Below are 13,171 nucleotides of genomic sequence, written 5' to 3'. Positions count from 1 at the left end.
TTTGAATTGCCACAGGACTCTCCTCCCCTCGTTGATCTGACTCGTACACACATGAATGTCCATTTTCCTAGATTCGCTCCAGGTGTTCGATTCATTAGATCATTTACGTCACATCGTCATGGAAACTTCTTAAATATGTTTGCAACAAGCCGTATTTGTGTTTGCCCCTTCCTCTTGGCGCTTTAGTTACGGGTCAAGGGCTACCTGTAAGAGTTGGGAGTGGAACTTGCATTTTCCTGGGAGCTGGATTGAAACTGGTGAACTTGCATGTTTCACGGAGAGGGTTTAGTCTGCTTGGTTCATCTTCCAACATTAAGATTTTCACTTGGCTGCTTCCCCTAGGTCAACAGACTCTTGGTGGCAAGCGAGCCCCTATGGAGAGCAACAAACACGGCAAGAAGCTGCACCTTATCCAAAGAGGCTCCGCCCCGAAGGGGAAGGTGCCAGCCAACGGTCGCACGGAGTTGGGCAAGATTTCTCCGGGTGAGAACGGTTTCCTGATGCCGGCCAAGAAGATAAGGGATTGCGTGGCGGTCGGGGACAACGAATTTCCCTGTGCCGAGCGCCGACTGTCTCGGAGTTACGTGGTGCTCTCGCACAAGGACTCGTCGGCAATTGTTGACAATGTTGGAGCCCAGAGCGCCACTAGTCCGGGCTATCGCCAACAAGCCACGCCGTTCCGAGCCCCAGACCAGAGGGACACGTGGGGCAAAAAAATGGACTTCTTGTTGTCAGTGATTGGGTTTGCTGTGGATTTGGGAAATGTCTGGAGATTTCCTTATATTTGCTATCAAAATGGTGGCGGTAAGATTCTGGTTTATATATTGTGCATCAAGTTATTTGTCCTCAAATGTCTCGGGCATATCCTACTACTATGCCTAAACAAAAGAGTTTGACGAATAATTTTTACCTGTAGTGATTAAACAAATTGATCTAACACCTTGGGCCAAGAGACATGATAAGCCCATGGAAATACCCAAAATGTTTTGCTTTTGGTTGAAAATTGTAATTTCGTTTCATTTTCAGCCCGATTCCCACACTACAACATTTTAAACCATTTGGGAGAAACATGCTTATGTCCCTTGTATCTTTACAATTTGAAAAGTAACGATGTTGAATGTAATGTATCTTGGTTAAATATAATTAATTGCAGAAAACCGTATGCATCATATTTAAGTTGAAAATGATGGTGTATCTGATAGGATGAAAATGGCCAGGAATCTCCACCCACCATAATCAATCACTACCATCTTCTTCGTTCACCGATTTCCAGAATCCCCGTGCCCCTCCATGAATTGGAAATCTGCGCAGTCCACTTCTCTTTTGTTATTGTACTTTCCCAATGCCACAGGGACTAACCAGCAATGAAGCTGTCCGAAGCAGAATGAGGCAAAATTCTTGGAAATTACTAAATCAGACTGCAAGTGTGTATCGGTACACCTGAACCACACTTGCTGGAAAGGAAATCGACCTGAACCCTATTTCTGTGATTTTGCTCTCCAATTGGCATTTTCTGTCTTTTATTTTCATTTCCAGCATCCGCAGTACAGGTACTTTTATTTTTGTTCGTTCAATATCACTCGCAACAAATTTACGAGTCTTGGAGCTCCAACGTGGTTGGCAGCTGTTCTCCCGCTGACGGTGAAAGACAGTTTCCAACAGTCGTCCTGAATTTTCCCAGGTGATCCTGTGTTACTGGAGGCTGCCTCTTGTGTCTCCAGTATAGTTTTCCATTCGCTAAGCACACAGGAAAAAGACTGTTGGTAACGGAGATGGTTCAGATGTGTAGACTGAATATCGTATGTTAAATTGATCCGAGGGCGCAGACTGGAGGGTGTGTAGACTAAGGGACAGAGACAAGGGAATGTTTGAGCAGACTGAGGATTGGGGCAATAACTCCAATTGCACAGACAAAGCACATTTCTGCCTACCGATTCCATTGTTACTATTTTTGTTCCAAGAGAAAGGAAAATGCGCCAACCAAATAAGAAAAGAATGCTCAATGACTATCGTGGCATTATGACTATAAAATTATTGTTGATGAAACAGGAGCGTTAGTTCTGGGAAACTAGGATATCGACATTACTGATAAAAATAATACAGTACCTGAGGTGGATGGTTCGCCTCGCTTACACACACGCAAGTTGTTATGCGCAGTGTACATTTAACTGTCGCCAATCAACGCCTTTTGCCACATCTATAACCTCACATATTGCAGTTATAAATATGGCAATTTCAGCATGTTGCATCTTATACGATTTGTGCACACAAACATCAATAAAATTACACGTTTATATTCTAGTGCGTGGGGGTGGGGGAAGAATCTTTGTGAACTCATGTGATGTTACTGGTTATGAAAGCTCACAGCCTGAATTCTACTATTCGTCTCCTGGGCGTCCTGCCCAACTTTTCTCTTCAATTCTCCTCCTATTAACCTGTGAGAAAAACCCTTTCCGTCATAGTTCCCAAGATACTTGTAATGCTTAAGAGAACAGATCCGCACGCAAAGTAACCGCACCGTCAAAGAATAAATACACACGAGAAAGTCTGCGGATGCTGGAAATCCAAAGGAACACACACACGCAGTTTACTTGTTTTGAATGACTCCTGAAATGTCAGTTTCACAACTTCGTCACCGACTCTCCTGAGATGTTGGTTACACAGCTCTGCTATGACATCCTACACCGCAGTGAAAGTGAGTACAAATCTCGGCAACTGCTGTTCTTTCTGCCCATATTCCCTCATAGATGGGCTGAATTATGCATAGTATACCATTAGCAAAGTTAGACATGAATTTGGAAACTCCTTAATAGCAACAATTTGCTTTTCCGACTACGTAAAATGCAGTATTGTTCGTTTTCTTCTGATATACTTTAAGATTTTTTAAAATTCTTAATTGTTTCCAGCTGCGGTTTTGTCAAATCCTAGATGTCCAAATACTAATGCCCAATGCCCTGATCTTTAAACACGTTTGTTGAGGAAATAATCAAAATTATATCGCCAATTATTGCTTTCTACGTTTCATTCAACCCAGCCAGAGTATATGTTCATATCAAAGGTACCATGCATGGGGTTCTATTAATCAAGTTATCCTGTCAAAACTTTTCCGGTAACGTTTTTCACGGCGGAATACCGGAGAAAAGGTCGCTTGCGGCAACTGGTGAAAATTGGTGATTAAGGCAGATAGTAATAGTAGATGGAAACGTGCTTGAAACTGAAACAAAAACCGAACATTTTTGAAGATCTCTGCCAGTCGAACGGTTGCCGTGGAAAGTGAGAACTGATCAATGTTTGAAGGATTCCCGACTCCAAACGTTGACCGATTTCTATTTCCATCGATGCCGCTTGCCTGTCTGAAGGCTACCAGTGAGTGCTTCCTGTTCTTGACTAGAGTTAGATAGTTGTTTGATGGCGGGGTGTGGAGATACCAAAGGAAGTGTTTGGCAAGCTGTAGCCCCTGCTTAGCCCCCTCCCCATCAGGGTCACGTGAAGTCATGGGAGCCTGTGGTGGATAGTGGTATGAGCAGCTGGTACATATCACAAGTTCTGGTTTTGAGACAATCTCTGAGGAGTATTGATAATGGCTGGGGTCACCCATCTTGTGAAGACACTGCCCAGAAGAAGGCAATGGCAGACCACTTATGTTGAAAAATTTGCCAAGAACCATCATGGTTGAGAACAACAGATGGAAGAGCATGCTCACCCATGGCATAGAACAGGGCACATCAGGATGCTGATGATGAGATAGTTATGTGAATGGAAGACTGATGCTCCCCTGGACTTTGTGTGGAGAGTGGATTTTTAGAATTAAGGCCAATCTCAAAGCTTATGAATAACACAAAGGATGGACATGTGGTAAACTGAAAGGAAGATGAAAATTGAAAGCAATAAGACTGACATGGACATGAACAGTCAAATAGCAGGTGAATTGTGGCACAGCAAATATAACATGATGGAAAGGACAGCACACAGACAAAATGCATGGTTCTTAACCGTGCACAGGAGCTGGATACAATGACATGTAGAGAGAGTGAAAACAAAGCATATAGAATCTTAGAAAGCATAAGTAAAAATGTAGTGTACAAAACAGAGAATTTATGTTTAACTGTTTATGTTAAAAGAAATACTGGCTAGGGCACAACTGGAATGTTGTATCTAATTCTAATCATCAAGCTTGAGGAAGATAGTGAAGATTGGAGAAGATTCACTAGAATGGATCAAAGATTAGGATTTCACCAATCAAATAACGATACAAAAGATCAGTTTGCTCTCTAGGAAACAAAGAGTGACAGAAGATTTCATGGTGTTGTTGAAAATCAGGTGCATGGAGGAAAGACATTTCCATATGAACAGATAGTTCCAGAACTAAGGGACATACATTTAAAGGGGGGGAAAAAGGCAAAAATTACAAGAGCATGTTTGGGAATCATTTTCATTCAGAAAATAACTATGATTTCAGAATCAGAATCAGGTTTAATATCACTGGCATATGTTGTGAAATTTGTTAACTTTGTGGCAGCAATACGATAGATGATAAATACAGGAAAAAACTGCATTACAGTGAGTATATACATGTCCTTGATGATGGAAGCCACCTTTCTGAGGCACCACTCCTTAAAGATTTCTTGGATACTATAGAGACTAGTATCCATGATAGAGATTACTAATTTTATAACTCTCTGCAGCTTATTTCAGTCCTGTGCTGTAGACCCCAGTATCCAGTCTACTAGTATACATCACTTCCTGTATGTGTGATAGGAATGGAGTCACTCAAAGGTAATCAAATGTACTTTTGACAGGAAATAATTTGCTTTGCTATGAAAAAGAGCAATATGGGATTGCACTGAGCTAGGACAGATGGCAGACTCAATGGCTGAAAGGTTTCCTACAGCACCAAAATAAGTCTCTGATTCAGTGGTAGCAAATCTAAATAAAACTTAGAAGAATTCTATAAAAGCTTGTGCATGAATTTTTTGATACATATCAGTTTTAATTACAGTGCTAAATCTTTCTCTCCAGTATTAAAATTGAACTGTCACGATATAATATTAGCAAAGTAAATTAATAACTTTAAAAATAAGTTTTAAAGTTAGTAGGTCTTTTTCTGGAAAGTCATGAAGTTGCAGAGTGATAGAGGTCATAAAGCAGAAAATCAGGCCCTTCAGCCAAACAAGATGCTTATCCAACTGGCCCCATTTGCCCACTTTTTGGCCCATATTCCTCTAAACCAGGAGTTAGTGGTATTGGTACAAGGCTGGGAATCTCTAATCTACACCTTTCCTACTCATCTACCTGTAAAACTGTCTTTTAAAAATTTATTGTACCAACCTTAACCACGTCTTTTGGCAGCTCATTCCATATATGTACCACTCTCTGTAAAAAAACAACCTTCCTCAATCTCCAATTAAATCATTTCTGTATTGAGCTCTTTGGGCCTGTGTGGGGAGCCAGAGAGCATTGGGTGCTGAGGTTTCTGGAGCTCCTTAACTGTCTGGTTGTTGTTTAACAAGAATTGTTAATTCTTTAACCTTGCAAAGTTTATATTTTTATGCTCGGGGATTCCGTGCACCTGTATTACTTAAGCAGACTTTTATTAGCGCTTATTGCAGGGTTCAAGTTTTGAGAATGTTTCATCTCATGGTCTCGCTCGGTCAAGCACCAATGCTCTGTTGCAATTTCTATGTATAAACTCTGTTCGCCGTCTCTACATGGGAGTTTGTCTTTCCTCTGCACTTGAGTTCCATCATTGCTAGTGCACGCCCTAACACATTTCCTTCTCACCATAAACCTAAGGCCACCAGTCCTTGATGTCCCAATCCTAGGGAAAAAACCGGGTGCGTGTACCTTATCTGTGACCTTCAGGATTTTATACACCTCTGTAAGATCACACCTTAGCCTTCTTGTTGCAATGGAGTGTAGGGAGCAGACGCAAGTGCAGGGCACAGGCACGGAGACTTGACACGGAGCCTGGACTTGGACTTGACTGGGACACGGAGCCAGGAACTAGACATGGACACCGGAGCGACAAAACCAAACAATGACAGACAATACATATCGCGGCTTGGAGCAGTGGAAAATGGCCAGCAATGGTCAGCTGGGCACAAGATGACAAAAACAAACAACAGTCCATTTGTATCTCGACTCTGGGTAGTACATGAAGCGGCAAATGGCCGGCAAAACTCAGCTTGATGGCAGGCCCTCGACTCAACCCAGAAACTGCAGATGACAGGCTCTGAAGACAGTCCCTTATTCTTGGCGGCTCGGAAGATGCATCACCGCACTGGCTACGGTGATGGACCAGCCCCGAGTAGCTGTAAGCCGGGGTTTTTATCCTGCCGGTTCGGATGAAGATCATGTGTCCTAATCAAGCAGCCCGGTGGAAATGAACTGAAATGGACCGGACCATGGCACTTCTACGCTCTAAAGAAAAAAGTCTTATCCTGTCCAAACCCTCCCTATTACTCAGTACCTCAAGTTCTGACAACATTCTTGGAACTTTTTTCTGTAATGATTTCCAGTGTACTCTGGAGATTGTCAATGAACCTAAGGTCACATAGGTGTACTGGCCAGATGTCATTGTATTTTGGGCTGCTTGCTTTGTACATTAGATGCTTGTATATTAACACAATAAGATTCCTGTCAATGCATATTGTGGTAGTTTATTACAGAATGGAATAATTATTATATAAGGGTCTCTTTGAACACTGTACCTTAAATGTCATGTCATTGTACATGAAGAAGTTGTATTTATCTAAGGTGTATCCTAAAAATGCCTGAGGTTAATGTTTTGTAACCCAATTTATATTCCATCATTTTCACAGCTTTAATTTCTCTTCTCAATTTCAGGTGCATTTCTCATTCCCTACACCTTAATGGCAATGTTTGGCGGAATCCCTTTGTTCTACATGGAGTTGGCATTGGGACAGTATCAGAGAACAGGAGTTATTCCTGTTTGGAAGAGGATATGTCCAATATTTAAAGGTGCTGATGTCATTATAGTATACAATACTAAAAGTCACAGCATACCGCTTTGCATACAAATTAGTTACAAAGAAAAGAATAAAGACCAAAAACTTTTCACCAATACTGAATTGTTAACAGGAATTGAAGGTTTCACACATTTAATCCTAGGCACAGGGACACAACCTTTGAGCCACTGAGTCCACAATGACCCTTGGAATCTACACTGAAATCACTTTATTCTCCCCCCATTTTTATCAATCCCCCCCCCAAGATTCAACCACTCATTTTACACATGGGGGACAATATATGGTGCCCAAATAATGTACTAACCACCACATCTTTGGGATGCATGAAGAAATTAGAAATTGGAGACAGGAAGAACAAGCAAACTCCACCCAAACAAAGCCAGCGGTCAGGAATAAACCTGGACCACTGGAACTGTGAGGCACCAGATACTGTGGGGAGGGGGTGCTAGGGGAGGTTTGGTATTGAGCATCCTATATGGTAATTAGGATAAAGGGAAAACCCATCTCCTTACAATACTTGTCTTATTTTGCTGAAAAGCTGCATAAGAAACAGTGCTGACTTTAAGCATAGTCATGAATGAAGAGCCAGTTAGGGGTTGTATCATGAAAATAAAGACATGCTGGTTGTGTAGATCAAAGAGGGAAGCAAATGGCTTCAAGATAACAACCTTAGAACTATGCTTAAATTCAAATGTCTTACTTTTTCTAGGGATTGGATACGCAATCTGTATCATTTCTCTGTACGTCTCTTTCTATTACAACACCATCATATCATGGGCTCTCTACTATTTCTACTGTTCATTCACGGCCACCTTGCCATGGACCAACTGTGACAATTCTTGGAACACACCCAACTGTATCAACTACTTTGGCAAAAATAATGTCTCCTGGAATAACTTCTCCAAGTCTCCAGCAGAAGAATTTTTTATGTAAGTGGCTTATGTTTAACCAGTGTTAAACTACTATGTCTTATGGTCAGTAGCTTCAAAGTGATGAGTTGTTGAGCGGGGGGGAGGTGGTTGGTGGAAGAGGGATACAACAGGTTGTTGTATTTAATGAAATAATATTTCTGACTTTAATACTCTATACCAGTGTGAAACATTCAGCCATGTACTGGTAAAGAATGGGTCCTCACAGCTGAGTATATTTCAGCCATGTACTGGTAAAGAATGGGTCCTCACAGCTGAGTATATTTCTGTTACTCAACATACATGTTCACTTACCGGTTGGAAGTAAGAAAGTAATTCTAATGCTAGAACAGTTTTTTGACAAGGATCAACAAACTTAGCACAAATTAGAAATCAAATTTGGACTGTAATGCTACATACATTGTCTCACCATTACTGGAACATGGCAATGTGCCATGTCTGGATATAACTCAGTGTTGAGTGAAGCCACTAATGCAAACTAGGTGAAATAGAGCTATGATTTAAATAACTGCATTGTAGTGGCTATTTGCTATTTCCACTACAGTATATGCATTCTGTCATTAAAACATAATACAAATACAAATGCTATCCTAGAGATTGGGTGGTGGGGTGGAGATACACCTTTATCAAAGGAAGTGTAAGGTGCTCCTTCACTCCACTAGCCTGCAGGTCACCCTTGGACAAGGTGTAGCAGCTGCCTGGAACTCACCCCGCCCCTCCCCCTGCCGATCAGGGTCACGTGAAACCACGGGAGCCAGTGTTGGATGGTCGTATGAGCAGCTGGTGCAGATCACAAGTCCTGGTTATGTGACCACTGACACCAGGCTGACAATCTCTGAAGAGTATTGATAATGGCTGGGGTCACCCATCTTATAAAGACACTGCACAGAAGGAGGCAATGGCAAACCACTTCTGTAGAAAAATTTGCCAAGGACAGTCATGGTCATGGATAAGAGCATGATCACCGACTTCATACGACAGGGCACATGATGGTGGTGACCCAGGAGGTAGATTCCAAGCACAGTCCATCTCTTGGATACCATTTTGATTTAAATTGCACTTTATCACATGATTTATGATGCCCTAATAGGTTTCACTTTCAATGCAAATCTTTTGCAATTTATTTATTATACTTTAATGTTATCAGGACTTGTCAGGGTGATTTTACAGCAAGCCAATTAGAGTGGACTCTAGTTAATTGGGACAACTCTTAAAAAACAAAAACTAATCAGCAAAATAGCCAGGATTCCCTTCCTTTATTTGGGACACTATGCTACTTAATTGGGACAGGAGAGTGTTGCCAAAAAGTTTTTAACTAGGGTCAGTTGCGTGCATTTACAAGGCTGATAGACACTACACAGTGCTTACAGCGATCTGTTTTTAAATAGCGTTAGTTGCATGAGTTTGAGTTCAATAAGCAGTGATTTTTGTCATTGATAGCTGGCGAGAAATAAGCAGTAGGACAATTCAAATCTATTTTGCCACTGCGGTTTCAAGCATTGAGCCTTGGAGATTCCAGAAATGCCGGGTGTGAAAATGAGCAATACACACAAAATGCTGGAGGAACTCAGAAGGCCAAACAACATCTAGGAAAAGAGTACAGTCTATGTTTCTCTATACCACTGCTATCCATGTACCCATCCAAACTTCATTTGAACAGTGACATTGAGCTTGCAAGCATGCTTGCACTGGCAGCTTGTTCCACTCTCTCATAGCCCCCTGAGTGAAGAAGTTTCTCCTCACATTCCCCTTAAACTTTTTACCTTTCACCCTTAACCCTTGACCTCTAGTTGCATTTATCCTGAATGTTACAATGAAAATGAAGATTTCTTACTAGTGCCAGTTGATTGCACTTGTGTGGATGTTAGACACTACACCATGCTTAGAGTGACCAGTTTTTAAATAGCAAGTGTTGCATATACTTGTGTTATGTTATTAATTTGGGCTGATCTACACCAAATTAAAAAACAGTGATTTTTGACACTACCTTATGCAAGAAAATAACAAAGGCAGTCCATTATCTGCACTAGGTGCCTGTGCTAATTTTGCTCAATTACAGTGAATGAAAAGAACAAGGCAGTATACACTGGATAAATTCCTCTGTTGATAACAATCAGCAACTAATTGAGCTTTATAATATTGTATTAATATTGCATGTGTTCTAATTTGTTCAGTATTTCATTTAAATATATAATATGCCACTCAGTTAAGTGGCATTTTGTCTTTCTTGAATAATTTTCATGAAACTTCAGCTAACTGGGGCAGCCACTTAGTTGGGGCACAATGTACTGGTCCTGATATGTCCCAATTAACCAGAATTCACTGTACTACCTGAGGTGTTGTCACTATCATGCAGACAAATGTGGCAGTAAATCTGAACAAACTAGCGAAATAGCAAACTGCTTTGGCCGAGGTGCCTGAGTGTTGTCCAGGGCAATTGTATAACCTTACTGCATAGTTCCAGAGGATCTTCCAAAATAACCTCAGGTGTTAGATGATGCTGCACCTCACACAGAAGGCAACAGCACTGAGATTGCATTAACAATTAAAAATTCAAAGGAGGTTTTTGCTTGTTGAGCAGGGGCCTAGATACTGCAACCTGCTGAGGCAGAAAAACGTTTTTGCTAAACTGCCACCAGGAAATGAATGATTTTTGAAGCATGATTATTGTTCAACTTCTATTATTACTATATATTCTTTATTTACCTTTCTCTTTTATGCTTAGACGGAATGTTCTGGAGATCCACAAATCCCAGGGGTTACGTTATGTGGGTGTGATCCGCTGGCAGCTTCTTCTGTGTCTCTTCGTCATCTTCACCATTGTTTACTTCAGTCTATGGAAGGGGGTTAAAACGTCCGGAAAGGTTTGTTTCAGAACATTAGGAAACATCTTTCTTTGGCAACAATATAATCCAAGATATCATAATAAAGTTGCATACAATGATAAAGGCCCTATACATGATAAAGGGTGGCACAGCAGCATAGTGGTTAGCACAACGCTGTTACAGCTCGAGGCAGTATTCAATCTCAGTGTCCTCTGTATGTCTCCCCATGGAATGTGTGGTTTCCCCTGGGCTCTCCAGTGTCCTCTCAAGATGTACCTGGTAGCGTCATTGGTCATTGTCAGTTGTCCCGTGGTTAGGTCAGGGTCGAATTAAGTTTGTCAGGAGCTGTTGGGCTGGAAGTGCCTATTCAAAGATTCAAAGTACATTTATTATCATAGTATGTATACAGTACACAACCCTGAGATCCATCCTCAAGGGCAGCCGTGAAAATAAAGAAACACCATGGAACATCAAACATCCAAAAAAAAACAGAACAAATTGCGGAAATGGCAAAAAAACGAGCAAATAACACCCATAATATTATGTTAGCCGCCTGATCAAAACAACAAGTTGGACCAATTTAAACGCCAGCACTCAGCATTAACAACACTCAATTGCATGTGATGATGTCACCTCGACTAGTGATGAAATTTTTGTGGTCTAAGCTCCAGACTTGGCAAACAACCCTACGAAAGAGGGCATATTGTTTGGATCGGCAATCCCCTCTCCCTCAGATCCCATCATCAGCTCCTGGGCCCTCAGAGGCTCCATCTTCCTCTCACCCCAGCCCTCCCTTCTCCACCAACACCACCAGCCTCCCTCCCCCCTCTGACCCCATCTCTCATCCGTGCCGGGTCTTTACCATTCCCTCCGACCTTCAACTCTCTGAGGCAGAGCGCTCAGTCCTCAGTAAGGGCCTCAGCTTTGTCCTCCTTCGCCCACACCTCAGCGAGTTCCGCGTACGCCATGACGCTGAACTCTTCTTCCGCCGGCTCCGTCTTCAAGTCTACTTCTTCGACAAGGACTCTCCTACCCCCACCAATGATCCCTTCTTCTGTCTTCAACCCTCCTCCTCATCATGGACATCCAGCTCTGGTCTTCTGCCTGCTGTGGATCTCTTTATTGCTAATTGCCGATGGGACATCAACCGTCTCGACATCACCACACCCTGTTCCAATTCCAACCTCACTCCTTCCGAACGTTCTGCTCTCCACATTAATCCCAACCTCACTATAAAACCCGCTGATAAGGGGGGAGCTGCTGTTGTCTGGCGTACTGACCTCTACCTGGCTGAGGCACAGCGACAACTCTCTGATACCTCCTCTTATTTACCCCTTGATCATGACCCCACTAAGGAGCACCAGGCCACTGTCTCCTATACCATCACCAACCTTATCAGCTCTGGGGATCTCCCATCCACTGCCACCAACCTCATAGTTCCCACACCCCACACTTCCCGTTTCTACCTCCTACCCAAGATCCACAAACCTGCCTGTCCAGGTAGACCCATTGTCTCAGCTTGCTCCTGCCCCACCAAACTCATTTCTGCATACCTTGACACTATTTTATCCCCCCTTCTTCAATCCCTTCCCTTCATGACACTTCTTACACTTTGAATTTTTTCAATGATTTTAAGTTTCCTGGCCACCATCGCCTTATTTTCACCATGGACGTCCAGTCCCTATGTATCTCCATCCCCTACCAGGAAGGTCTCAAAGCTTTCCGCTTCTTTTTGGATTCCCGACCTAACCAGTTCCCCTCTACCACCACTCTCCTCCATCTAGCGGAATTAGTTCTTACACTAATTCCTCTTCATTTCTCCTTTGGCTCCTCCCACTTCCTCCAAACCAAAAGTGTAGCCATGGGCACCCACATGGGTCCCAGTTGTGCCTGCCTTTTTGTTGGCTTTGTGGAGCAGTTCATGTTCCAAGCCTATACGGGTATCCATCCCCCTCTTTTCCTTCAACAACTGCATTGGCACTGCCTCCTGCATGCATGCTGAGCTCGTTGACTTCATTAACTTTGCCTCCAACTTTCACCCTCCCTCATATTTACCTGATCCATTTCTGACACCTCCCTCCCCTTTCTTGATCTTTCTGTCTCCATCTCTGGAGACGGCTTATCTACTATAAACCTACAGACGCTCACAGCTACCTGGACTATTCCTCTTCCCACCCTGTCTCTTGCAAAAATGCTATCCCCTTCTCACAATTCCTCCGACTCCGCCGCATCTGCTCTCAGGATGAGGCTTTTCATTCCAGGATGAAGGAAATGTCTCCCCTTTTTTAAACAAAGGGGCTTCCCTTCTTCCACCATCAACTCTGCTCTCAAACGCATCTCTCCCATTTCCCGCACATCTGCCCTCACCCCATCCACCCGCCACCCCACTTGGGATAGGGTTCCCCTTGTCCTCACCTACCACCCCACC

General features: G+C 42.7%; 1 protein-coding gene across 1 annotated transcript in view; it reads left to right on the top strand.

The window, feature by feature from the left end:
• The first annotated feature begins 289 nt into the window (after positions 1–289).
• The window catches only part of LOC132403998 (sodium-dependent serotonin transporter-like), a 99,291-nt gene continuing 86,409 nt past the window's right edge, over positions 290–13,171 (top strand). The window contains exons 1-4 of the mRNA XM_059987921.1: positions 290–804; positions 6,847–6,981; positions 7,699–7,918; positions 10,644–10,782. Coding sequence (XP_059843904.1) covers positions 375–804; positions 6,847–6,981; positions 7,699–7,918; positions 10,644–10,782 — 924 coding nt within the window. The 5' untranslated portion in view covers positions 290–374. The remainder of the gene's footprint in view (positions 805–6,846; positions 6,982–7,698; positions 7,919–10,643; positions 10,783–13,171) is intronic.

The sequence above is a fragment of the Hypanus sabinus genome, chromosome 13, assembly GCF_030144855.1.
Source record: "Hypanus sabinus isolate sHypSab1 chromosome 13, sHypSab1.hap1, whole genome shotgun sequence".
NCBI lineage: Eukaryota > Metazoa > Chordata > Chondrichthyes > Myliobatiformes > Dasyatidae > Hypanus > Hypanus sabinus.
Note: the sequence above shows the minus strand (reverse complement) of the source record. Positions and strands in the feature narration are given on the sequence as shown.